This window comes from Ascidia mentula, chromosome 9, assembly GCF_947561715.1.
Source record: "Ascidia mentula chromosome 9, kaAscMent1.1, whole genome shotgun sequence".
NCBI lineage: Eukaryota > Metazoa > Chordata > Ascidiacea > Phlebobranchia > Ascidiidae > Ascidia > Ascidia mentula.
Window position 1 is genome coordinate 1,027,159 of NC_138574.1, and position 24,562 is coordinate 1,051,720.

The 24,562-nt window shown below is 42.1% G+C and overlaps 1 protein-coding gene across 3 annotated transcripts in view; it reads right to left on the bottom strand.

Moving 5' to 3' along the window:
• Nucleotides 1-439: 439 nt before the first annotated feature.
• Nucleotides 440-24,562, bottom strand: part of LOC145913480 (uncharacterized) — a 31,245-nt gene continuing 7,122 nt past the window's right edge. The window contains exons 2-14 of one of the 3 annotated variants that reach the window (XM_083001154.1): nucleotides 11,936-12,088; nucleotides 11,302-11,500; nucleotides 10,711-10,847; nucleotides 10,325-10,429; nucleotides 9,991-10,170; nucleotides 7,903-8,070; nucleotides 5,794-5,955; nucleotides 5,179-5,205; nucleotides 2,401-2,595; nucleotides 1,948-2,275; nucleotides 1,666-1,886; nucleotides 1,418-1,537; nucleotides 440-1,040 (exon numbers count right to left, since the gene is read on the bottom strand). In XM_083001154.1, coding sequence (XP_082857280.1) covers nucleotides 1,021-1,040; nucleotides 1,418-1,537; nucleotides 1,666-1,886; nucleotides 1,948-2,275; nucleotides 2,401-2,595; nucleotides 5,179-5,205; nucleotides 5,794-5,955; nucleotides 7,903-8,070; nucleotides 9,991-10,170; nucleotides 10,325-10,429; nucleotides 10,711-10,847; nucleotides 11,302-11,500; nucleotides 11,936-12,088 — 2,015 coding nt within the window. In that variant the 3' untranslated portion in view covers nucleotides 440-1,020. Of the gene's footprint in view, nucleotides 1,041-1,417; nucleotides 1,538-1,665; nucleotides 1,887-1,947; nucleotides 2,276-2,400; nucleotides 2,596-5,178; nucleotides 5,206-5,793; nucleotides 5,956-7,902; nucleotides 8,071-9,990; nucleotides 10,171-10,324; nucleotides 10,430-10,710; nucleotides 10,848-11,301; nucleotides 11,504-11,935; nucleotides 12,089-24,562 lie in introns of all 3 variants that reach the window. The other 2 variants (XM_083001155.1, XM_083001153.1) reach the window with 2 other exon arrangements.

The window sequence follows — 24,562 nt, forward strand, 5'->3', positions numbered from 1 at the left end:
AACATGACCACACATAACTGTGCCCTTAAAACGATTCATTTTTCTGTAAATATAGCCTAAGTTTGAACTAACTTATTAGTTCAATTTTCTACAGCACCCTAACTGAGTATAGCCACCCGATTTAAAACGCATAAAACTGCCCGAAACAGACTTGAATTCGCTCTAGCAACATCAAATGCATATGTGTTCATTCAACCGTAAAATTGACCCCATGCATCGCTAATTGCTTTGTGACGTCTTCCTTATACTGTGACAGAGGAATAAAATATGGGTATTTCCCGCCGGCAAAACTTATTTTCCTAGAAATACAACTATGCATCCTTTACTGCCGTTAAAAGTGGTTTAATATCGACTTTTCGTGGACCGCCATTGTTCACCTTGTTCTACCTTCAAGTTTCCTGACCGACCGAGGACGACCGAAATAAGGACACGTGATATCCAGGTTCTCAATCCATTGCTCGAATGCATAGGAAAAAAATATAATAACATGGAAAAGAAAAAAATGAAAAAAACAGTTCGGCACGAACAATATTAATATTAACAACAACAACAATAACAATAATGATACAGCCACAAAAACAACAACAAAGCAGTTTGTATAAGGCTCGACGGACTTCTGACACAGAATATTGTGAATAATAAGAATATACAGAAAATGCTTGTTACTGCACAACTGTGTTTGCTGGATGAGTGGTAATACTGAGGGGTAACGGGCTCAATTATGGCGTCATAAGAAGGTTTCTTACGAGTTTTTTGTGACGCGAACGGAACGAAACGAGATTGTGCATTGAAAGTTCGTTAAAACATCTTTTATCAGAAAATCCATCCCGGGCGGGATTCGAACCCACGCCCAAAAAATCCATTCCGCTTACACCTCATGTAAAAATACAATAAAACGCAAGAGCTTGACATTGTAACACTGCAGTGAAGCTTGTTTTGTAACACGACTTTACAAATCGTGGTTTTCTTGCTTTACGTTGAGCGGATGATGGTGGAATGAACCTTGTACTTGGAAGTGGGCTACGACTGCATGTGCGAACCTGGAGACGAGAAGATATGTTGGTTAGTGAAATATAATGGAAGTCAATGTTTTAAGAAATCCGTTTTCTCTCGACGGAATTTCGACACTTTTGTTAGTTCAAAGTGAGAATAAAGAAGCAAATGAGCCAATAATGTATTTAGTGAGCCGCAGACCGGTCAGGTCTCATCACTGCATGGATAATTCACCGCCCCTGGGTTTAACAACTGCACTGATGAGAGTTAATAAGTTGGAACACTGCGGTTTTAAGATTTGAACGTTCTGAATCGTCTTATTGGAATAATGCAAAAGGTTCTTCTGGCAATAATAAGCTTCTCTCTAGAAGAGCGTTTTATATTGTTAATAAACATGGCAGCGTCAACAACGACATGAACTTGCCATCAAAGTTTCGGAGTTCGGGTTTCCCCTCGGACGGAAGGCGATGATGCGTGTCCGGGTTCACGAGGTCTGATCCACTGTAACCAGCATCAGACGAATTGCACGAATCGGTCCATTCTTCTGTGACGTAACAATCAGTTTTAGGTTAACAATCATCAATAGCAGTGCAATAAACATTTTAATCAATAAAATAATTTTGTTTAATCTTGGCACAAAGCTTTCAACTTCAACTATACTTTTATCCGTACCTTCAAAGTCGCGTTCTTTAAGCGGTTCCGTTTTTCGTAGCACCCGCTTGGGGGCGTAGTTGGGATTTGTTTCACCTTCAAACCCCGAATCGTAACCTTGCTGAAGTCTCATCTTGTTGCTGTCGCTAAACGCTACTCGTTTCGGGGTCTCCTTGTCCTTGGAGCGCCCACTTGCGGCAAAACCATAACCATCTTTATCAACAGGTGGTGGCGGTATTGATCTGCACAGTAAATGCGTTGCAATTAAATCGATACAAAATCCTTGCAACAATTTAACTTTACCTTTCGTGATACGCATGGCTGGCGAACGATGACATCACACCCTGAAACTGGCGCACAGGCATTGTTACGTCATCGCGTGAACACGTCACCGGCGGCGCTGGGTAGTTTCCATGGTAACAAACGGGCTGAGATTGAAGCCAAGCCTTCTCATTTTGGGTAATATATCGATTTGCCGAGATTGCCGGTGACGTGTCGCTGCCTGATTGGCTGCCGGGATAGCTGCATATTTTGTAAGCTTGGTCGAGTGCAGAGTAGGAGGGCGGGAATACGTAAGGGGGATCCCCGTTCATTACGGACGATGGTTTTGTGGGAATGATGCAAAAATCATCTGCGAACAAAAGGTGATGTTTTTTTATTTCGGGTAAAATTCTCCACAAGAAATTGACAATATGGGGCATTTTCCAAGAACGCCATACGAAGCAAACGTGATGAAGAATTCCTACAAATACGTACCTCTCATGTGACCATTCGCAGGTGAATTTGGATAAGCGGACGAAGATCTTCCGGACGTGAAACCGGAAGACGAAGATCGTGAGAATAAATTCCCCCCTCGCTTCCGTCTGAACACAATCATGGTTGCTATGACGATCATGAGAAGAAGGGCGAGGGCGACGAAGAGGCAGCTGTAGAGAACCAGGTTCTGGTTGTCTGGATAAAAACAATGCTTTTTTTAGAACGGCGAAAATTAACTTTTTTTAGGGATAAATTTAAATGCGGGCATAAGGAAGTTATTTGGAAAAGCAATTAAGAGCTAATAATGTTTCAAAGTAAGCTGCTTATAGAGCCACAGTTTTGACCTAATAAGTCTTATCAGTGCAGCTTTGGTGACCACAAGTCGAAACACTGTCCCCGCGGCTTTATTAAAAAGTATTGGCTCCTTTGGTCTCAAACGAACAACATAAGGTTGTCCAAAAAAGATATTTTTTTGTCATTTTAATCCCAAGAAACCACGCCGAAATTATTTCAGCGTAAAAAACACACAACAAACTTCACAACGCGATACTGGACCGAGGGAAGCACAACCGTTACAAGTTATTGGGGTTTCATAGTTCAAGCAGAAGATTTGAAAGAAGTTGCCGGTTTGATCGAGAATTTAGTGAAAGATTTTCCCGCAATACAAAGTCCGGCAACGCCTTCCCGGTGGATATTTGTTGACACAGAGCGATAACAGAGGAAGATAAGAGGAACCTTCTTACCATACGATATTGTAAGGTACGACCCATGTATGGGGGGAATACTACAAACAACTTCGTGCGATCAACAGCGTGTGTGGGAAAATTTGTCACCTTAAAGGTGAAACGTTTTTGACGCTAAATCGTACAACGACAACCTGCAGAAGTAACTTCGTCGCAACCAACATTTAAAACCCAGACGTTGCAGCTATGAAATTACAGGATTGGCACTGAGAAATATAAAAAGTGCACAAACACAAGTTGTGGGCTCATATAAGCATTGTTCTACATGTGTTCGGGTTATTCTGACGCGTTATACTTCGGTTTTGCACCTTCACAAAGAAGTTATTTAAAAGCACCACACCTTTAAAGAGAAGTAATAAACCGTAACACTCCCCTTTAAAACACAAAAAGTTGTCCAAGCCACAAAAATGACGAATTGGCCGCAAGTGAAGCTCTGAGTGGGTTCCGACATTTGTTTGGTTTAAAACCGGGTTAAAAGGTCACGCTCTGTTCCGCACGACTACCTCCGGAGCGCCTGGGCCCACTTAACCCAGCTCTGGGGCTCAGGGGGCCCGAGGGCTGTTTAGTTTGGTGCAAAAGCAAATCAAAACAAACGCCCCAAAATGCGATAAAGAGTCGATAACGAAAGAGAAAGTTACGTCAAGAATTGATCTCAGAATGTTTGGGGTTTCCTCTTAGAAAGCTGGGGGATGTCAATAAACATAGCGGGTTATTTTCCGAACAAACAAAAGATGTTGTTGTGTTTCCACTCTACGACGCCAACAACGCAACATTGCATTGCGACTTTTTTATGCAGCTACTTCCTACATTAATACGTCAATTTTCTCGTGCTTTCAAACAACAAATTTTAAAGACTTTTTAATAAGTATTAATTGCCCAGTGACCAATCTTTTTTTGTATTGTGCTTAAAGCGGAGGTTACGTTAGATGCCTCGCAACGCTTAATTTAGATGCAAGCTGTCTTCGAACCGAAGTTTAAAAGTGACACAAACAAGTTGTCCCCGCAAACACGTGTCCCGGTAGTGAAGGTCAGAATGTTGCTAAACCTTAACGAACTACCGGAGCCGAGCGATACCCAGGGATTCGTGTCTAATTGCATAAACATAACCCGTGAGCACCCAGGCTACGCTAAACCCATTAAGGCTTAAGTACCAGGTGTGGGGGTACCGCAACTTGCACGGGGCGCAAGAAAATGATGAAGTACCCACTGGGCAATACGTCATGCGGCCCCGCGGCGCTCTTGACACGTCATCACAACACTGGATGAGCGAAGGGACAAAGTCTTAACATGGGGGGGGCTGATTGAGAACCCTTGGGGTTAAACTTGGACCCTAGGTTCGGCCGGGGGGGAGAGTAATGGAGGTCAGGGGATTTTTATGTCAGAAATGTTTTCTTGGTCAAAAGCTTTAAGGCGTCGAATGCGTTCGTGGTTCTTAACGCTTGTGTCTCATTGGGGGCGAGGGACAAGTTGAGGTATTGACGACTGCGGAGGGTCGGGAAGCAACCACTCTGACTAATAGCGTCGGCGGATTAAGTAAATCTTCGTTTTTCACATTAGTTGAAAAGCAAAAGACATTGGGGGGTGCTGTATAGGAGAGTGCGGGTTAAATGAACCATTTATCGCCTGTTTGGTTGAAGAGGCATGAAGGTCATATTTTATGAAATAATTTCCCGCATTGTGAACGAAGGACGAAATGTATTCTACATTGTCTTATATATGGATTAACAAAACTCAATCAACACGAGTCGATCGACACATGGGAAAAGGGGGAGTTTTATCAAAAGACTTTCTCACAAAGCAAAGCCGAACGAAGAAAGGTAAAACTGGTGGCTTTCCTGTTTAACCACAAACCACACAAAAAGAGGGCCGTTTATCGTCGCCAAATTGCCGCCTTCAATCGCAGTTCTCAGATGATATTCGATAACGCTTAACGAGGCAACGAGACTGCCAAAGAAAATAGCTTCCCGCATTGATATACCTCACAACCTGTCATAACCTTACAACACAACGGCATAAGACAAGGTCAATCACTTACCGGCGGGAACGGACAGGTTTCGAGTTTCTGATGATTGGTGCAATTTAGGTCACGTGAGGTCATGGTCGAATGGTCAGTGTCGGTGAGCAACAAAAAGAAAAAACAAAACAACAAAAATTAATTGATTGAAAAGTATACGTGGCCAATGATAATTAGATAGTTTCAATACAAAACCTTTGCACTTTATATAATTCCGCTTATAAACAACAATATTTAATATCATCCGGGAATTAGCAATCATAATAACACAGACATTACTGAACAAGAACAATTTGATGAACTTGCAGAGGTCCCGGGTACCCATGATGTTGGTGTTTTTTCTTTATTTATTCGTTGCCAACCCTAGTATTACACCGACAGGTGCGGATAATCCACGAAGGCCAAGTTGCGTGAAGAACTTCACAGTTATAACTTTACCAGGGGGGATGGGAAATGTGGATTGCGTTGTTTAACGTTTGGTTAATACGGAGATAAAGTTGTTGGGCACGAAAAGTGAAATAAAGTCAAACTTCAAAAACATACTTGTAACAATGCCCCCCCCCCCCCCCATTTTTTCATGAAAACCCCCTGTGGTCGAACAACTTGCTTCTGTGACGCTACAACAGAAATTCTCACCCGCACAAAGTCCTCCGGAGCAGTTCTTGGTCTCGATGTCACTCCCTGGACAAGGCAGCCCATTATTGTAAGGCTCGGGGCGACTGCAGGTTCTTCGCCTTCTGTGGACGCACTCTGGACTACATGTTGACCATTTTGACCAATCAGTCCAACCTCCATCAACTGAAAACAGATTGCGGGAACGTTACAACATGAAAGCTGTGAAATCAATCAAGAAATTCCAGACAATATTCTTAATAACGATATACAAGGGGACACTTTGCATATTTTCCCAAGCTTTACACACAACTTTCAAAAGTAAAATACAATTACTAATGCAAATTACTAATGCTTGTGGTTATTTTACATTCGGTAAATTTGGTCAACGAAGCGGATCCTGTGGCAATCTTTTTAAAGAAAACTATTCAGCCTGAAACAAAGTTAATTGCCAAATCAACAGTCTGATAAACTTTGAAACATAACCTACGGTGTATTGAGAATGATTGTGGCAACAATTGAAACGTCAGTCGGAACGAATTTCACGTCAGCCATATGAGCTACAGTTTATTTCGCAGATAAACATTGTTGCAGCAAAACTTGACCTTCTGCAAACAGTAAACCAACGCCACAACTGAAGCGAAAACACTGACAGGGTAATGGTTGAAATATGCAAACATTTACAGGAGGTTGGACTTGACATTTACCCCCCAATGTCCCAGTGTTGATTCTATCGCGTGTCTACGTTGTTTACTAAAGAGCGAAACCATTCTTGTTGTGAGAACACCGACGATCCGTTTCATCTTAATCGATTCCATTTAACAAAAACAAACACAACATGGCGTCGCCGAATCGCGTGTAAATAAACAGAGAACGTCGCGCGACAAAACCATAATCCCCAGTGTGACGTCATAATCAAAACACGCGCCATGTTTACGAGGGTTAGGGGTTATTCGGGGGTGAATCGGAAGGGAGATACCACGTGGAAAGTTGGTTAATTGGTGGAAAAGTATAAGAGTTACGGTTCTTGTGTAACATAAGAGCAATTTTTTCACAATAAGTGAAGAACTTGTAAAAATTTGTAGTTTTAAGTTTCTATAAACCACCCAACGCTGCTTAAACATCATAAAGTTTTCAGACTTGGCAGCCCAGGCATGACAGGGAATCCTGCCTATCACGTCATTGCACGTAATATTACTGCGCTGCTTAAACATTCACAAATTTGTATGCTTGGTTGTTATGTCAAGTGTAAGAAGGGCTGTAAACTTCAATGTCTGTAAATTGGTAAGTTACACATGGCTTTTTAATAAACAACAACTGAAACAACTCATGACCTCGACTATCAGCAACGCACGTAGAAAGACAGTCAGTCAGTCCGGAGGTGAAATGGATATTGGTGACGCGACATTTCTAATCCCCACTCAATAATCTGTCTTTAAACTCAAACCGAGGCTTTTACACAAGGGTATTAAACCCTGGCGAACTCCCGCATTTTGGCAAGCGATTTGACGATGTTCGGCGCACATTAGCGAGCAACTCGCGATGTTCCTCGTCTTGGAACTAATTGTATCACAATTGAAACTTGGCTCCCTTCTCACCGTACAGCTGGCTGCTTCCAGTCGTTTGTTTGTTTTTAATAAAACGCGACGTTCCCTGAGGGGTTCGGTTAAAGGCGGGACAAGGACGGAAAATGACGTTGTCTGAAGTGGAACACACAGGTCGATAATTTGACTGAAAACGTTTTATTGGGTGAATCGTTGTGGCTATAAAGCGAAACTTAACCTGGCAAGCCATGGAGTTAAACATGTGAATTTTCAATAACCATGACGGAAGTGACAAACGTGGTTTCGACGCACAAACTCAAGTTCATCCCAGTAGAAAATTGCCATAGAATAAATAACATTATTAAAAACAAATCTGTGCAGCCCTTGTCAGTCATTTCAAAGTAGCTCTGATGATGAACGCAGTTGTGATTGAAACCTCTGTTTTAAAAAGTTCAGCATTTTAGCTTTGGCTTTCCTATTTTTAAAGTTTTCCTACATTACACAACACAGTAATATCCCTGATTAACACCTAGGTCCATTGCCCAAGCACGGACACGACCACACAAAACACAACCCGAGTTCAACCGACCTGGGCACAACCTTGTGCACGGCTTGGTTTGAGTGCTTTTCCCCGGACAGGGGGCTCCCCCGTTCTGAGGTTCGGGATTGGTGCAAGTTCTCAGTCTCCTCTCCTCCCCAATCCCACATTTGCTCCCACATCCGGACCAAGATCTCCATTCTCCCCAGCCTCCGTTAACTGGAGGAAAAACAAAAGTTTTGTTTCAATATAAGTATTGGAAATTAAATCTAAAGATTGTGCTTAAACGTTTTCAATACGTCGGAATAAGTCTCAAAACATTGTTCGGGGAATCTTTAAGTTAGATCCATCCAAACACTACCTTCAGCGGCTGACACGTGACATACACGTGTACGTGGATTATTCTAAAATTAAAGGCAATCTAACGTTCGTGGTTTTATAGAAAACTTTCTTTTCTTTGATGTAAGAAGTTGCTTTTACAAGAAACCGACTTTTTTTCAGGAAAAAGGCGACTAAGAAAAATAAGTTTGCATTCGAACTTTGATTGACAGAAATCTTCAAGGCGCCGAATGAGCGACGATTTTCGAAAATACAAAATTGATCTTGGTTAACATCAACAAAATGAAACAACGCATCTTGATCGTCCAGGCGTCTAGACTTCCATTAAAATCTAAACAATAATATCGACAGAATGTCACCCATCTCCGTTTGACAGAAAATGGTCCCCCCCTTCGAAATTTGTGCGTTTATGTCACACAGGGGGTACTTTATGACGTCGTTTGAGACATCGAGGCGCTGCGGTGGCGGATGAATAAAATGTACGATCTCTATTTTCACAGGAAGATTTCGTTTCACTCTGTGTCCCAGAAGCATTTTAAAATAATGAGTTAGTGACTGACTGACGGCAATTACATAAAAGATGTTTAGATGAAAAACAAACAATCTTATGTTCAAAAAAATAGGCACGCGACCTTTTTTTTAGTTTAACTGATTTTCCATGTGCCAGTAGCTCATAACCGATAACTCTAACCGATGGAGCCGAGGTAATTATTAAACCAGCACTAAACCGAAGTTGTTTTGATTAATGTGAGTTGGTGTCTCTGTGAGTGTTTTAAGACATAGAGGCTTAAACATGATTTTCCGTACAAGATTTCGTTGTGAATCTTGCATTAGTTTTCTCACGTGGTTTGTTTGCCAAGACCGTTAACAGTTGTGAAAACACACAACAAATACACAAAACTTTGACATTTGAACGACGTGAAAGCGAAGTTTGTTTCGCCCAGCAAGCGACCTGGAACGTCGGTAGGTTGTGGGAATGCAAGTATCTCGTTACAGCAACCCATAACACCGCTGTGCTACATGAGTTAACACCCGGGCGCCACAAGACAAACTCAAGCTTATCAGGTGGATTGTCAACACTGGCGAGTCAGAGAAACGGTAGCTGGGCTTTGTTTTAACTCTTTCCCCTTCTTCAATGTCGGGAAGCCTCCTTGTATTGAGTCTGTTTACTTAACACCGACGCCGTTAAACAAACTTTGCGGCGCGTCTGCCACTCAACCCCCCATCGCTCCTGTAAGCGTCTCTAATTACACGACGCTAATCGCCGTCCCATTGTCGCCATAAGGGCCCACAGTGAGATTAGCTCCAACAGGCGGCATCAGGGGGCTCGACGGCGTCGGGGCCCAAGCGGTCCCGACGGCGGCATGTTTGGAATCGGGCCCATATTTTAAGGGAGGGGGGATGACAAGTTTGGAAATCTCTGAGAAAGTCTTTGTTTTAATTGCAGTGGAAATCTGCAGGCTTATGTAAACTGGCCTGAGGTATGGAGAGATAAGGACGTCTGTGCGAGAGCGGGAGACGCCATCACTATCTGCTCAGATTGAAAAGGGATTATTTCACAATTTCTCAGTGTCCGAATATGGTAAACGTTGCTTTTTAAGGCGGGTTATGACGTCAATGCGAAACAAAGATAATGTTCGGTTACGTAATCCTAACACATAGAATTTTGCTATAGAAACGCTTGTAATAGGGAGTGGTTATTTTCAAACTACTGCTTTCTTGTGCCATGTACAGTAAAATAACTTTTTCACTGTATCCCGTTTCCCCTAATAACGCACAAACCACGTGACAAAAACCCACCAATCACACGCAACGTGGCTGGATGACTCTTCCTCTTGGAAGCTCCGTTTCTTGCCACGCATGAGTAGTTTCCCGAGTCATCCACGCTCCTGGTCCGGATTATGAGATCCCCTTCCTGAGTGATGAAGATGTTGCCATCTCTGGAGGAGTCCAGGACAACGTCGTTCTTCATCCACTCAACTTGATTTAAAAAACAACATTTTAATTAGATTAATACAAAATAGTTTTGACAAATCTACTGACCAGACGAGACATAAATACAGCAATTTGAAAATTACTCGCAGAACCTCAACTAGGTTTTGTAGTGTCTATGAAATTACATTGAAGCTCATACCTGAAGGCGCGGGTTCTCCCATAGGAGGTCGGCAGTGCAACTTATATTCATTCCCCAGCACAACTTCTCCACCAACCGGTTCCTGTTCGAAGTTCTTCCGCAGATCTGGAAAGTTGTTTGAAAATTCCAATACATTACTCTTGCCTATAGGCTTTGCGTTCACATTTTTCTCATAAAAGAATGTCAGTTAATATCTGAAGCTAATAGACTACATGGCACGATTATATGCGTAAACAGAAATATAATATTTTTTTTCAGTTCAAAATAAGTTCAAGTTTAATAGCCAGTTTGACTTGATGTCGTTACAACAACACGTTTATGGAAAGCTTTCCCTTACAATTCATCATTAAAATTAAACAAGCATAAAAAAAACCCAAGAATCTTACAGGCGCTTTCGACGAAAGCTTTTCTGCTTTTGGTGGCCCCGTTGCTGTTTTTAGCTTCGCATTGACACCAATACTTGTGTTTGGAAAATAGAGATTCGACGTCGTTCCTACTCACCGTAACAGTCAATGTGATCGAACTGAAATAGTTCAAGGAAAAGGTTAGGGATGTTATTCATCGCAGTGGAACAACACAGCCATTGTGAGCTGTCTACTATATATTATGTTTGTATTCGGTGGTTTTTAACATGACACTTTGCGGTTGTTCTCTAAACCAGTGCTTCCTAATTTGGTAACTAAAGGAAATTGTTTTTTGCCGGTTCTTTAATATGTGTTTTTAAAGCAATGGATTTATTTTGGTGCGAAATGCATATTTTTATCAATATGAAAAAGCTTTGGGTCCAAATGTAGTTTATTTTATGAAAACAAGTTTCACTCAAAGCACGTTCAGTGGTTATTCAAATATGTATTTGATAAATACGTCACGCAAATGTGGTGGCATTGGAAAAATGAAGTTGATTTCATTAAGAAAACCTTAAATACTGAAACTATAAAGCTACATAACAGGCATAACATTATAAATAAAAACTCCACCTTTCACTTTGGTCGTCGCGATGCTTCACAACCATATTAGAACTCGGCGTCCAGTCGTTACAGCTAACCTCCACATCCTTCGCCCCCACAGCAGAGCACGTAATGCTGGCTGGGAAGTGTTTATAAACGTACTGGTCCTGAGGCTGGGTCAGGAAACGGGGTCTCCTGTTTCCGTCGTTCCCTTCCATGACTGGGTTTTCTGCTGGAAGAGCAAAGCGCTGAGGCGTTATGTGGTGGCAACAAACTGAGGAACACCTGCTTTCTACTCGATTTTTAAAGGTGCCTGTGGTAAAGTTCGACATTTTGTTGCACTTACCCTGTTTTCGTGGTTACATTTTTAGACTATTGGCAATATACAATTCAATGCGCGTGTTTTTTTTTACTTTGGGTTTATTTGCATAACAAAAACATCCAATTACTTTTTTAAATACAGTTAATTGGGTTAAAGTGTTCGCAAAACTCTTTGAAACCTTCATCAGTTACAAAACTTTATACAAAATTGGAATTTTTTTTCTCGACTAATCTACTAAATATTTGCAGCACATCACTACTAACAGTTTCTTGCCACAGCAAAACTCACTCATTAAAGATCCAATTTTATATAAATTAAAGAAATCAATAACCTCTAACTGACCTTCGTTCGAAATAGGAAACTGGTTAATTTCTTTTGGAGCTTGTTCCTCCTGAGAAACCGTCCGTGTTCGACTCACTCCGGTCTGAGACGTCTTTGCGCTCTCAGAAGCAAGTTTTAACGAGTCTCCGCCTACGTCACTCGTACCAATATTCTCTGCAAAAAAATGAACCGCAAATTATTTCCAGCCTTGAAAAGTTCACCTCTGTATTGAAAAACCAAACACAAGTTTTTTTTTTCTTAAATTGACTGCAAGCGGTTTCTTTGTTGGTAGTCCGGGTTTTGAAAACACCAATCTTCTGGTTTTAGCCTGCGGACAATTTTGGGACAGTTCGCTTGGCTTTAGATGCTTGCTGGGAAAATCTCAGTCGGTCCAAATTACAGCGACCGCGGCCGACGAACACTCGAATACGACCGCTTAATTTCAAAGCAAATGCACGGCCAGGCGCCACGAAAATTTGCGACCGGGTTTCGCGAGCAGCAATTATGATTGTCAGTTAAACAATGGCTGAGCCTAAGTGAGTTTCGTCGCTCGTTTCTGTGAGTGAAAGCACTTTGCCGACATCCCCTCACCGTTTGTCCCACAGACAAACACTTATCATTCTCTGCCTTGTGAGTTGACTAAAACAACATTTGAAACCCTGACCTAGCTTCAAATGCCGGAGTCGTGTCTGTAACCCAGCCAGAGACGAACAGTGACATTTGGACTTCACAAACCAACATTAAACCGTTCCGAATGTGCACCAAGTGTTTTATACCGCCTACACTCAACTACTGTACGCACTGCGATTGTCACGAACAATGCAACTGTTCCGCAATTAACAACACCTACCGTTACATCACAATGCGGTAAACAATGCCGTAAGGGCAATTTGGTTTTTCCGGCACTCTAGGTCTGTGTGACGCCGCTGTGTCGCCGATGGGACTCATCTTGTTTGCTTGATATCGCCTAGATGTCGCGCAACACTATCACTATACTGTCTCGCGGCAACACAGTGTTTACCATGTCGTATACTTTCCTAACGGCGAGAGAGGAATGTCGGGCAATTAGTCGGTGTAATTACGGCGTAGTGGATAAACATGGACTCATCCCATCGACCATAAGACTGATCATCGTCAGGACCGGGCAAGTTGTCGTTTTGTCGATGAGGTTTTATTGGTCAAACGGTTGCGAGGTGCCGGACTTTTTAATATTAAGTCGAGTTGCGCCAGATGTGCGGTTACCACATTTTATGGGGATCCGTAAATTACGTCATATTCGCTGTTACGTTGGCAACCGTTCCCGAAATCATTTCAATGAGATTCTAATGAGCAATTTTGAGGAAGTACACCAACGCAAATTGCAAAAAGGGACCATTTTCCACCTTGAGAAATTAACGCACGTGATTCAAACAGAGTTGAAACAATTCAAACACACGAAACCAAGACGAAAGAAGACGCATTCTTAAAAAACTGAAACCACGATTTCTATTGTTACAAGAAAACGACTCCCCAACTTTCAACCTTTACTTTTATCAGTAAAAGGACCTGCAGTCCGAAAGTAATGAAAAGTTTTTGTCGACCAAAAAAAGCTGGCCTGCGATTCCACTATATCAAATTTTCATCCTTTACAAAACAAGGAATTCATCTCAACGAGAAAAACCTGCAGCTAACTTTCCAAGCGCACACCAAGCTCACTTACAACTTTCATAATCTCAACCTATCCCGGTGACCAGAGAAGCGCAACACTGGGCAGGGACCGGGTTAAGGTCAGGCTCCAGATATAATCGCTCGTTTTAAAAGCAACAGAGATAAAAAAGCGCGCGATGCAGCGAGACAGAGAGTCGCCGAACGAGCAGCTAATCAGTCGGTGGTAACAGTCCAGAGATAAATACCCAGCTCGCCGATAGATAAACAGACGCACGCGACGCCGCCGAGGAACTTTCCTGTACGGATTTCGCGTGTCCAAGTGACTGCTCACAGCTTTGCTTGGCGATTTGCGCAACATTCGGAACACACCAGGCGACCTGAGCCATGTTGAAACCGACAACACGCAGCAGAGCGAAAAGATCCCGGTATATTTTCCCACCTTTCCGTTGAAATGGAAAGTTTGGATGGAGAAATATTATCCCATGGATTTTCGTCACAGCATTCGCACGAGGTTAACCGTCCATACGTAACTGTACACAAACTTACTAACCTCAAAACCACCCTAAAATAAATATATTCTTGGTTAAACTCGTGATAAGTAATTTTTCACGCACTGTGTCGCGTTTTCAAGAGGCGTGTTCGTACAAATAGGTTGATCGCTATCACCGCATCGAGAAGCAGGCGAGAGAGGACGGGTATTTATTGACAGTGCAGACAATCTGTGTGCAACCACACCACTTTATAGGAATACAACCACATATACCGGTAGAGGGGGTCGACACTAATTGCTCGTCCAATAGTTGACGACGATCTGACTACGGAAGGCTGAAGTCCTCTACGTTTTCATGTCACCTGAAGTTGAGGCTTCGGGAAACGTCCTTGATATGTTTACAGTTAACAAAGCTGACACCCAGAGAGCGGGATTGTTGTTGTGACTTTAATGTAAGTATTACGGAGAAAGTTACCTTAATTCTAATATAATTATGCGTCACTTGCAAACCGCGTTGTAATGCTTTCCAAGAAAGTTTCGAGCGATTGTTTAACTGATAGAGTTAATTAACATCGAAATATTTTCTTACATGCGAAATTAAGTTTCGTCAAAAAGCTAACTTGGTGTTAATCTATATTTTTTCTCACAAAAGTAGAAAAGTAACTCTTTTTTTTTGTTCGTCGCACCTCCATTTTCAAGTGCCAAAATAAAAACAATTTTTTTTAGCAAATTAATTTTGTTTTTCAACCGTCTCCTTTATAATTAAAGGACTTGCAAACGGAAAGCTTTAAAAACAAAATGATTAAAAACAGATGACGCCTGTAAAATGCGACTGACGTTGCCAGACTTCCCCAATTATTCATGAACTTCAAACCGCCAACTTCAATCGGGGCGTTTTTAATCCCTTCAGGAACCAACGAAGGTCGTCCGTTAATTTTTATTCCAAGTTCACCCACAACATACGTCACAGCAGCAACATACGTCACAGTTCGAACCCGTGCAGATTATAAACAATATTAGGCAGCAAACATCACCCGTGGATCGATACGCAATTTCCGATGGCTAACTCAGGAGCAGACCAGAAAAACCTGATGCTCTCTCGGCTGCAACTACAGTGGCGTCGACGCCTTCTTACGCATAACGAAGTTTACCACAATTAAAAGAGGCGATTTCTTTACGTCAGGCGTAAAATGCCACGCGGTGGACTCTCCCTGTACAGGGGTGGATGGTTTTGTTAATGGGTAAACGATCCTCATTACGCAGACGCCGTGAAGGCGGCTCCCGACCGCTGGATTACAGCTCCCGAAAATTTGCGGTAACCTTTGGTTGCGTGAACAAGACACGATTCACTTCAGCTACAGCCACATTTAACCTACCTAATTTTTTTTAAGCAACAAATTGTCGACCAAATAAACGACCTGGTATATTTGTTTTAAATCAACCGATAATTTTTGAAACAGAGCGATGTTTTCTTCCAAATACTTAACTTAGTAACATTCACTATGAGCGTTAAAATGTCCAACTAATCAAAACTCCATCAGATTCTTTGCTACTGCGACAGGCAAACCCGGCCTCCCTCCACATGCAAGTGTTCGGCAAGCTTTCATATATAAAATGAACATTATTGATCCGAGCCAGCAACGATTTTCAACCGATCAGGACTTCACATTAGCAATGTAATAACGTTGTTTGCCTCAATTAAGCATTAAAATATTGGATGATCGATCGTATGGAACGTCTGTGACGAACATCCCAAGTTACAACAGTGACGTAACGGTTTGTAATATTCTTTTAACACGCGATTTAGGTTAGAGTAAAACCTGCTTCCTTTCAAATTGCTGCAAAATATGTGGGAAACCGTAATGTGGTAAAAAAATTCTTTAAAGTTACAAAGTGTGACGTGAACTAATCATGTCAAAACGAGGAATAACTCGGGTTCCTTCCAAGTGGAAACACGACCCAATCAAACAATTACCAAACTCGACGTATCTCTTGGTAGGCGTACAAGTACCTGTGTCGGTGTACAAGTTTATAATAAGTACAAGTGGGAGAGCGCGTCATTAGCGATTGAAATTCCACACAGCGATCCTGCAGCTCGGATAAATTGCGCTTTTAATGGAAAAATTTGCAGCAATTCTTATAGCAATATTAAATGACTATAGAGATAGGCCCACATAGATTAGGACCATGAAATTAACTGTGGCTATTGCTATTAACACCGTCTGTGCTAATTTATATCAAATACTTCAGCACTATATAGCAATGGAAACACATCCGATATGTTATCTGGACGCTTTCTAGTTTCATGGAATCACCTCCTACAGACTTGTCCCCTAAACAAGAAACTGAATTCCATTCCACAGGTAATGCGACACGTTGAATTCGGCCACCAAATCCCACGCCATAAGTCAATACATAGACGCAGTCCCATTGGCGCCATTACACATTTTTACGTTGTCCGAAACACACGGCAGTCAAACGCACGCATTTGACCACCGGTTTCACAAGATTACTGATCACTTGTTTGAAGAAAATTAACCAAGTTCAAACGTTTCATGAAGCCTGTTTCTATTAGTTATGAAAACCTGTCTTTACGATATATCAGCAATGGGTTGGAACCATTACCATTCTGTTCTGGTCAAAATCTAAACCAGCTAATTATGAATTAACAAAAATATCGATTAACAAAAATCGATGACGCGAATTCACATGACAGGTGCACTAAGGGTTGCTTGCAATAGAAAATTGTATTGGAATCCACGTATAAATGAAGATCATTTTCCTGTAAACTGCAATGAATCTTTGCAACATTTTTTAAAATCTTTAACCTTGGCCTCTGTAGTTCTGCATTGTTTCACTTTTACCTATCTTCGCCTGAGACAAACTTAATTATTGCGAGCCTCTATATTCCCACTGGGACCCAAAAAAAACGACCAAGCGCTCGCGTGCCGACCTGAATCTACACAGCAAAGCCGGAGGATTCGTTCGGCTAAAGAAGCAAGCGCGCAGAAAAAGGGAAAGCTGTGCTCCGGTTGGGTTTGTGTTTACGCAGACAACACGGGAGATGGGCAAGGTATAGCGTGGGACACGTGAGACGAGCTGACAATTCCGCACTCGAGTGCTCAGCCAGGCAGACGCCTGTCACCTCTCTTCAAAAGCCAACCTTATGACGCTTCTGCTTTGCCCTGTGGGACCCCGAAGGAAATCCTCAGGCGCGGGTTCGAATCCCCGCGGAGCCAGATTCGATTTTGAGACAATTTTGACGCCCTAACCTATGGAGCAATAATTCAATTGGCCACTACATACAAAAGGCCCAGTTAGTAGAAGTCGCAGTTCGCGCTTAGGGATTTAACAACGGCCCGATGAGAGCAAGTGTTCAAACGGTCGGCAGCCGTACCTCGCACCGGTCGGTCGAATTAGAAACTGGAAATCAAATTAACCTTTCGCTACTGGGGTTAGAACAACTGGCGCCGACTGTGGACAAGGTGACCTAAAAACGTTTTCGCGAAATTTCTCCCCAAAACAAAAAAATGCTGGCGAACCAGCGTGGGAATAAGCGGTGGCGAAAAAACACCTAGTGAAGCAGGTATTCGAACCTTAGAGGGCTTTCTTGTACACAATTCAGAAAAAAAGACGTGGATCACACAAGTGGACAGACGACAGTTCATTTCGTTGACGCTTTACTGGGCACGCAAAACTATTACTGGAAGAAAATAATTTGTTGAACTTGTTATTCAGTGGACAATAATTTAAAAAAAAGAAACTGCAGTGATTTAAATATTGCATGATTTACTTGTCGTTTTTTTTTTGGGGGGGAACAATAAGTCAACACACACATACCGATACTTACAAAACAATTTCCCATTATGCCCCAACAAACAATCAACCTCGCATGGCCATTATCTAATCTCTACTCCCCACCGACAACAACATGCAGCAAGCCACAGTTTCCTCAATGTATTCAAGGCACCGCAATACGGGGCTACGGAAAAGCCTCGGTTAAACCCCAGCGTCTAGTTTTCATTCTAAACATTTAACCGTGGGTTTGGCGTCGCTTCGGCGGTTCAACGTATTCGAGTTACGTCAATTTGGGCAATTATCTGTCTATTTAATCAATACAGGTACAGCAAAAATCACTCATAATCTACGTATTAGCCGTTCCGCCGTCTTCGCGAAAATTAAGTCAACGTCCGCTGTGTTATTTCGTTGATTGAAGCTGATGTAAAACCACAAACAATACAACCTCATCAAGGGGCTTTCCCAATATTAAATTAAACAAACAAATAGAATTTTTTGCCCTTCTGTTTAGTTTGCGACCAAGCATTTCATAACATAACATCTTATTTATTGAATGACAAAATCGTCGAACCATTGGAGATCAACAGGAATTGGGAAAATATTGTCGCGTGCGGACAAGACGAGGAATTCAGGTCTGATAAACATTTCGTCCGTACAAACCATCGGGCTTAATTGTACTTGAAATTTTACGCTCCACCTCTAGTTCAGTCAAGGTCGATTAGTTAGTTAAGTATTTGTTGCACACGACAGTAGCGCCGAAAATCCTCCAAAAACAGAATACGACCCCGGCATTGAATCTTCCGTCGCGACAGAAAAATTTACGGTGGAAAAACGAATCTTTCGGGATGTTCGAATTCGCTCATGCGGAACAAGTTTGATGGAAATAAGGATGTGGAGACTGCTTTGATTCGTGATGCATTGAATCACAACTTCCCCTTACGTTTTTTTGCAGTTAAAACTCGCTTGGTAAATAGTCTGGGCAAAAAGTTACATCAATACCGATAAATTTTTTTACCATTTTTAAACAAATTCATAATGTTTTTAATGACTTAAACGGCCCAATTATCATGATCACGTGGTCAGAACAATTGACCAATGAAAGACGGTTTTTTGCTTAGAGCGTAGAAGGAAGAAAAAAATGCCTGAAATCTCGACGTCTAAGTCGCTATCGAGCGATCCTAACCCATCAGCTATCGCGGCGTCATCTCAATACCTTCTGACGTCCATATCTCCCTTAATCAGGTAAATTTTCGGCGGCGAGACGTTCTAGAATGGAACGGCGTCGGCGGATGGCAAGACAGCGCCACACGCAATTAGCAGGGAATCAAATAAACACAACGCGAGACTTTGATCGGATATCTGTGCTGCCGATCGAAGCCATTAGCCATTATTTTGACGGTAAGTGCTCACGACATTAAATAAATCCAGGTCTATACGCAGCGTCGTCATGCTGTGCATGGATGGATTAAACGACAGTAAGTGGATTTTAAAGTTTAAGTTTGCTTTCAGAATGATCAGCTTTTAGTCAACCTTCATTGGAATTAAGTAGAATAAAAGTAACTAACACGTGAAACGGTTACTGGTTGCAAGCAACGATAACTCGTTTTCTTGTACACACAATGCACCAGGTTTCAAACCGGATCAGCCCGGTATAATTTCCGAAAAGTTTTTTACGTTGAAACGTTTTAAGCAAAAAACAAATTATTCTTATATGTCCATCGAGATCAACTCCAACAAAACAACCGAAGTTCAAACGGGTTCATCAAAACAATTTGCAAAAAAAACTTATGTAAAAATTAACACCGGTCATTTTGAGCGCATTAATTGGCGACGGCAAGCTGGTGAGATACAAGTTGCTGTCAGATTGATCAAGACGGATGGAGTGAAGGGAGATGAGGTGGCCGACGAAACTGCAGTGTTTACCTATCCGAAGAATCGGGTTAGATTATCAAAGTGTCAATCATCGAGTGGGCGGGAGACACATCAGATCCGGTTACACCGTCCTCTGAAACTCATCAAAGACCGACCGCCATAAATTATACGTCATAATCGGTTGCCCAGAGACTGGACGTTCGGTCCTTCGGCAAACTGGTATGTGGGTCACACTGGACGGATGCTAACAGAATGTGAGATTAAGCCCTGTACACCATAAATTAGAACATATCCCTTTTTTGCTGCGAAATTGAAATTAAAAAATCTGTTTCATAAAATATTTGGCCTTTTCCAGCAACCGTAAAGTTATTATGGATTGAAAAGTTGCAGTTGGTCGAATTTCGAAGCTAGTTCTTCAGCAGATCTACGCAAAGATTTCAATTAAATATAATCGACGTTATTTGTTGGGTTTAAAGGCTGCGGGGCAAAAAAAGATTTTTCTGTTTTGCAGGTTTTTCGAGTTCACCGTTGCTAAAATGCTTCAAGTTATGCTGCTTTTGAGCCATCCATCTGATCGCATCAATCTCCATGAATTGCTCGGGAGGAGGATTGTATGTTTAAAAGCATCCACGTTCAAATATTTCGTTGAAAATAAACTTAAGTCGTTTCAAATCAAGTGAAAATTGAAATTAAACGGGCGTTGATTGTAATAAATCGTTTTGAATAAAGATTAAAAAAAAACGTTGGAATTTACGTTTTAAGTCTACATAAATGTCTCTCTTTATATGTTGTATTTTCCGTTTTTGTTCAATCGTTTTTCCGAACATAACAACTTATTCAGTAAAGATATTCAGCAAAAAAATGAGTCAATTTGAAAAAAAAGACAAAAATTTTGTTTTCAAGTTTACATTTTTTCTTTTTCGAAATTTCTTCATGGCCGGTTTAATTCCTAATTCCTATTTCAAAAAGAGGAAAGTGCTCCGAACTTAACTCCAGTAACGCGACATCAATAAACCCCACATCACTGTCCACCATTTTGTCGCCCTGTCAAGCCAGACAACCACGATTAGCCGCGTGGTAAACTCTGTTTAATGGAACGAGCAACAGGCGGCGTGACCGATGGAATCGTAAACAGGTTGAGGCGGCTCTGCGCGAGTAACAGGAAAACGCTATTTGCGGGTTCGTCCGACTCCGCGAGGTGACAAATGATGGCTTCAGTCGGTATTTCGACTACGGCACGCGCCAGTCGTGTTCACAAGGTGGGATTTAAGGATTTCATGCTTTCAAACTTTGTACAGTGTTTTATTCAACGGTTTCAAGTTTCAATAATCAGAGTTCACAAACATATCCATTGTAACACACGTGTTTTGTATGTGGTGGAGTACGAGATTATTTTTATCGCTTTAACTTGCTTCTCTCGCGACACAATTCGGTTTCGTGCCAAGAAGTCCCTCAAGCTTGACAAAGTGTAAACAAAACCGGAACGTAAATGACGGAATGACAAATGTTTACCTACATGTCGTAAGATCAACAATATTCGTCTCAATGTCCGCTTACACAATTCTGTCGTTTCGTGTCTCTCGCCCGATTCCAGTGCTTACAGAGAGAAGTTGTAAACAAGGATAGTCACGTACTCACCGCATATAATAAGCTTGTTAACAGTCGTTCACCATAAATAAGGTTGCAAGTAATTGAAACATTGTAACAACGCCTTCTATTTTCAGAATTAAAATGTGTCCACATACAGGAAGGAGCAAATACGCCACATACTGGAGTAATATTATCACTGAATATTTGTTTTAAGTGAGCTGCATTCAGGCCCACTGTTTCGACCTATTAGGTTTCATCATTAAAGTGAATGTTCTTACTTGATATGCGGCTGAAGGCAAAGTTATGATCAACACGACCAGTTGGGAGTTCTGCTAATTCACATTGGACACTTGATAATAGGCGACCGCATAAAAAAACCTCAGGGACTTCGTATGAATGAACATCGTCATCGTATCTAACGACGCGTTAATAATTGGTAAACAGGCGGTTTTGTATTTACAGAAACGCGACTTTTTAATCAAACCAAGCAAGGTCACAGCGAGTATTTATGTTTCTCATTAAAGAAGCTAGAGCACAAACTTGACCGCGCGATTATTTCGCCCGAGAGTCGCGTGCCTCGCCGAATCGGCGCAAACAAGGGATTAAGAACGGCGGGCGGGCGGGGAGGAGGAGGGTTGTTTACCGAGGCCCGCGCTTGGAAAAACTTTGCAGATCAATGACAAAGGTCAGCAAGATTTGGCGGCGAAGCGGGAACAGGATTAAATTTCGTCGGGGCTTTCGTAACGATATGTTGGGATGAGTTGACTGGAAACGCACGGTTTGGAATTATCTGCACACGAAAGTCGAGTTGCTTTCAAGGGGGGGGGTTGTTAAAAACGCTTAGCGGCACGTATTTGTGAAACGATATTTGGCGCAATAACCTGGACAGGAATAACTCCTACATAAGGACGCCAACTTGAGAAATTTAGGAACACAACTTGCCGTTTTGTGATTCTTCAACACAAACAATATATCCAATATAACTGCTCCGAAATTCATTAACAAGCGTTGCGATCATATCTACAAATTTGTTACTGGTCAAACCAACCGTAATTTGCCTACGGTTTGGACGCGATCAACTGAGCACCTGCACCTTCAAAGGCGGTAATGCAACGTTTCATGCATCGCTAACCACGTTCACGCTCGATTAAACAAACAAGCAGTATTTTGTCAAAACTCTGCAGGAATGAAAATACAAACGAGAAAGCCGTGTTCAACGCGGGAAGCAACATTGAAAACCGAAGTGAATGGAATTAAATTGTGATTGTGATTGTGATCAGTGCAATTTGGACGTTTCCAAGTCATTTTCCTGCAATTAGAATTTATGTTTAAACAAATTGCGCATTTAACAAAGGGACGTCGGGACACATCATTTAAGATCAAACAAAATTCCTCAATAATCACTTCTTTCTTCAATAACGTTTTATCTTCGTGTAGGGGTTTGTAGACGTAATGAAAACAAAGCTGCGATAAAATGTCAAAAGTGAATCCAACACAAACGTTCAAGATATATCTTGTATATCTCAAAAACAAAAAATCAATTTTCGTAACACGCATGACGAGAACACGGAAGTTTGGAGTTAAAATCATGTGATGTTCGGCGGTGGCGCCACGGTTACCCCCAAAATACCACAAGCATACCGAACTTCACATCCCCAAAGTCGTCAAAACGTCAAAAAATGTTATTTACCATTGTCAGGATCGACATGTAGAAGAGGTGAAAGTGGCCCTGGACTTTTTATGTGGCCTGCATCGTGTAGACAACCGGTCGCGCCTTAATTACAAACAAATCGTTCGAGGATGGCGCGCGAAATTGGCCCGTGTTTACCCAACAAATCCTGCAGAGCGCCGAACAGCCGGCGACGCGATCGCACCGGGCGCAATTACCCTCCGAAAAATTGCAGCCAATCCCTGCGGAAAGGCACGTGATTTCTGTCGCCATGCCAACCATCGGGGGTGGGGGGTATCTGCGCATCTTCTCGAATTCTACCCTGCGACGAGACGTCGTCGGTTCCAACGCCGACGTATGGACTGTTGTAATTTAGTGCCTCGCTTTAAACGCTGTTGGTTGCGCAGTAAAATCTGCAGGCCGGGTGAAGTCGTTGCGGCCGATGCGTCGTAAAACATAATGGGTCTCTGTTAACCAAATCCATCCCGTTTGCGAATTGCAGCCAATAAACCTATACTTTTTTAACGTCTGTCTCTATAACCCGGCTTTTCCACTTGTCCACTTGTTTTTATTATAAGTTGTCTTGAAGCAATCGAAGGTCGCTTATTTGTCCGAAACAGCAACATGTGGTTTGCTGGGTTTTAAGTTTTACGTTTTCCAAAGCGTTGCGAAGTGACACCGTAAAGTTACTGCCATCCGGTTATTCTGTGCTACGTGTGTACTCAAGATCACAAAACACATCGGCACAAGAACCTGACATGTTAACTTTAATATCTACGGTCCCAACAGTAGCTCTACTGGAAACCACATAAATATTACGTGTGGTGACGAAGGATTTATGTTGCTCAGAAATTGAATCAGCCAAGTGTGTGGCATTGCTTGTTATGTGAAAGTTTGTATCTCACAGTACAGAAATTGCGGGCTCTTAAAACCCGTATGACGTCACGCCACACACGGTCTACACCTTACTTGTGTAGAACGCTTGTATGTCCAACATAGGCAACACCCAGAACAACACGTTTTGGCAACACTTGCCAACCTAAAAAATGTTCCCACAGTTGAAGCCAGGTTGACAACAACAGAGGGGCGGCTACTTTTACATAATAAGGGATCACAGGTCGCGTAGAAGTCAAGCGAAGCAAGGGAACCCTGGTCAAGACCACCCACCCATCTCGGTCGCTCTCTCTCCATGCGGTCGCCCTCACTCTCTTGTTACAAGCAAGCCGCCCAGTTCAAGTTCTCTCCTTTAGTTTAAACTCTCTCCAGTCTTAAGTAAAAGTCTTTTGGCAAGTCATGTTTCTCTATTCTTGCGTAAGCCTAGAACATCAGGCCCTTGTTCTTTGCCGGGAACCAGAACATTGCAAATTTGCAAACTTTCGTAACCTAAAACTTGACATGTTGCAGCTTGTGCAACAACAACACGCACTTTTACTCCGGCAAAAAAACTCGCTGTACAACGTGAACAAACACCTGCTCTCATTCTGCATGACAAACCCGTTCAGTGCAACAAGATTATCTTTACACAAACGAGAGGCGTCGTTCTAAAGACAGGTCTGACAATAAATTAGCTATAACACTTCAC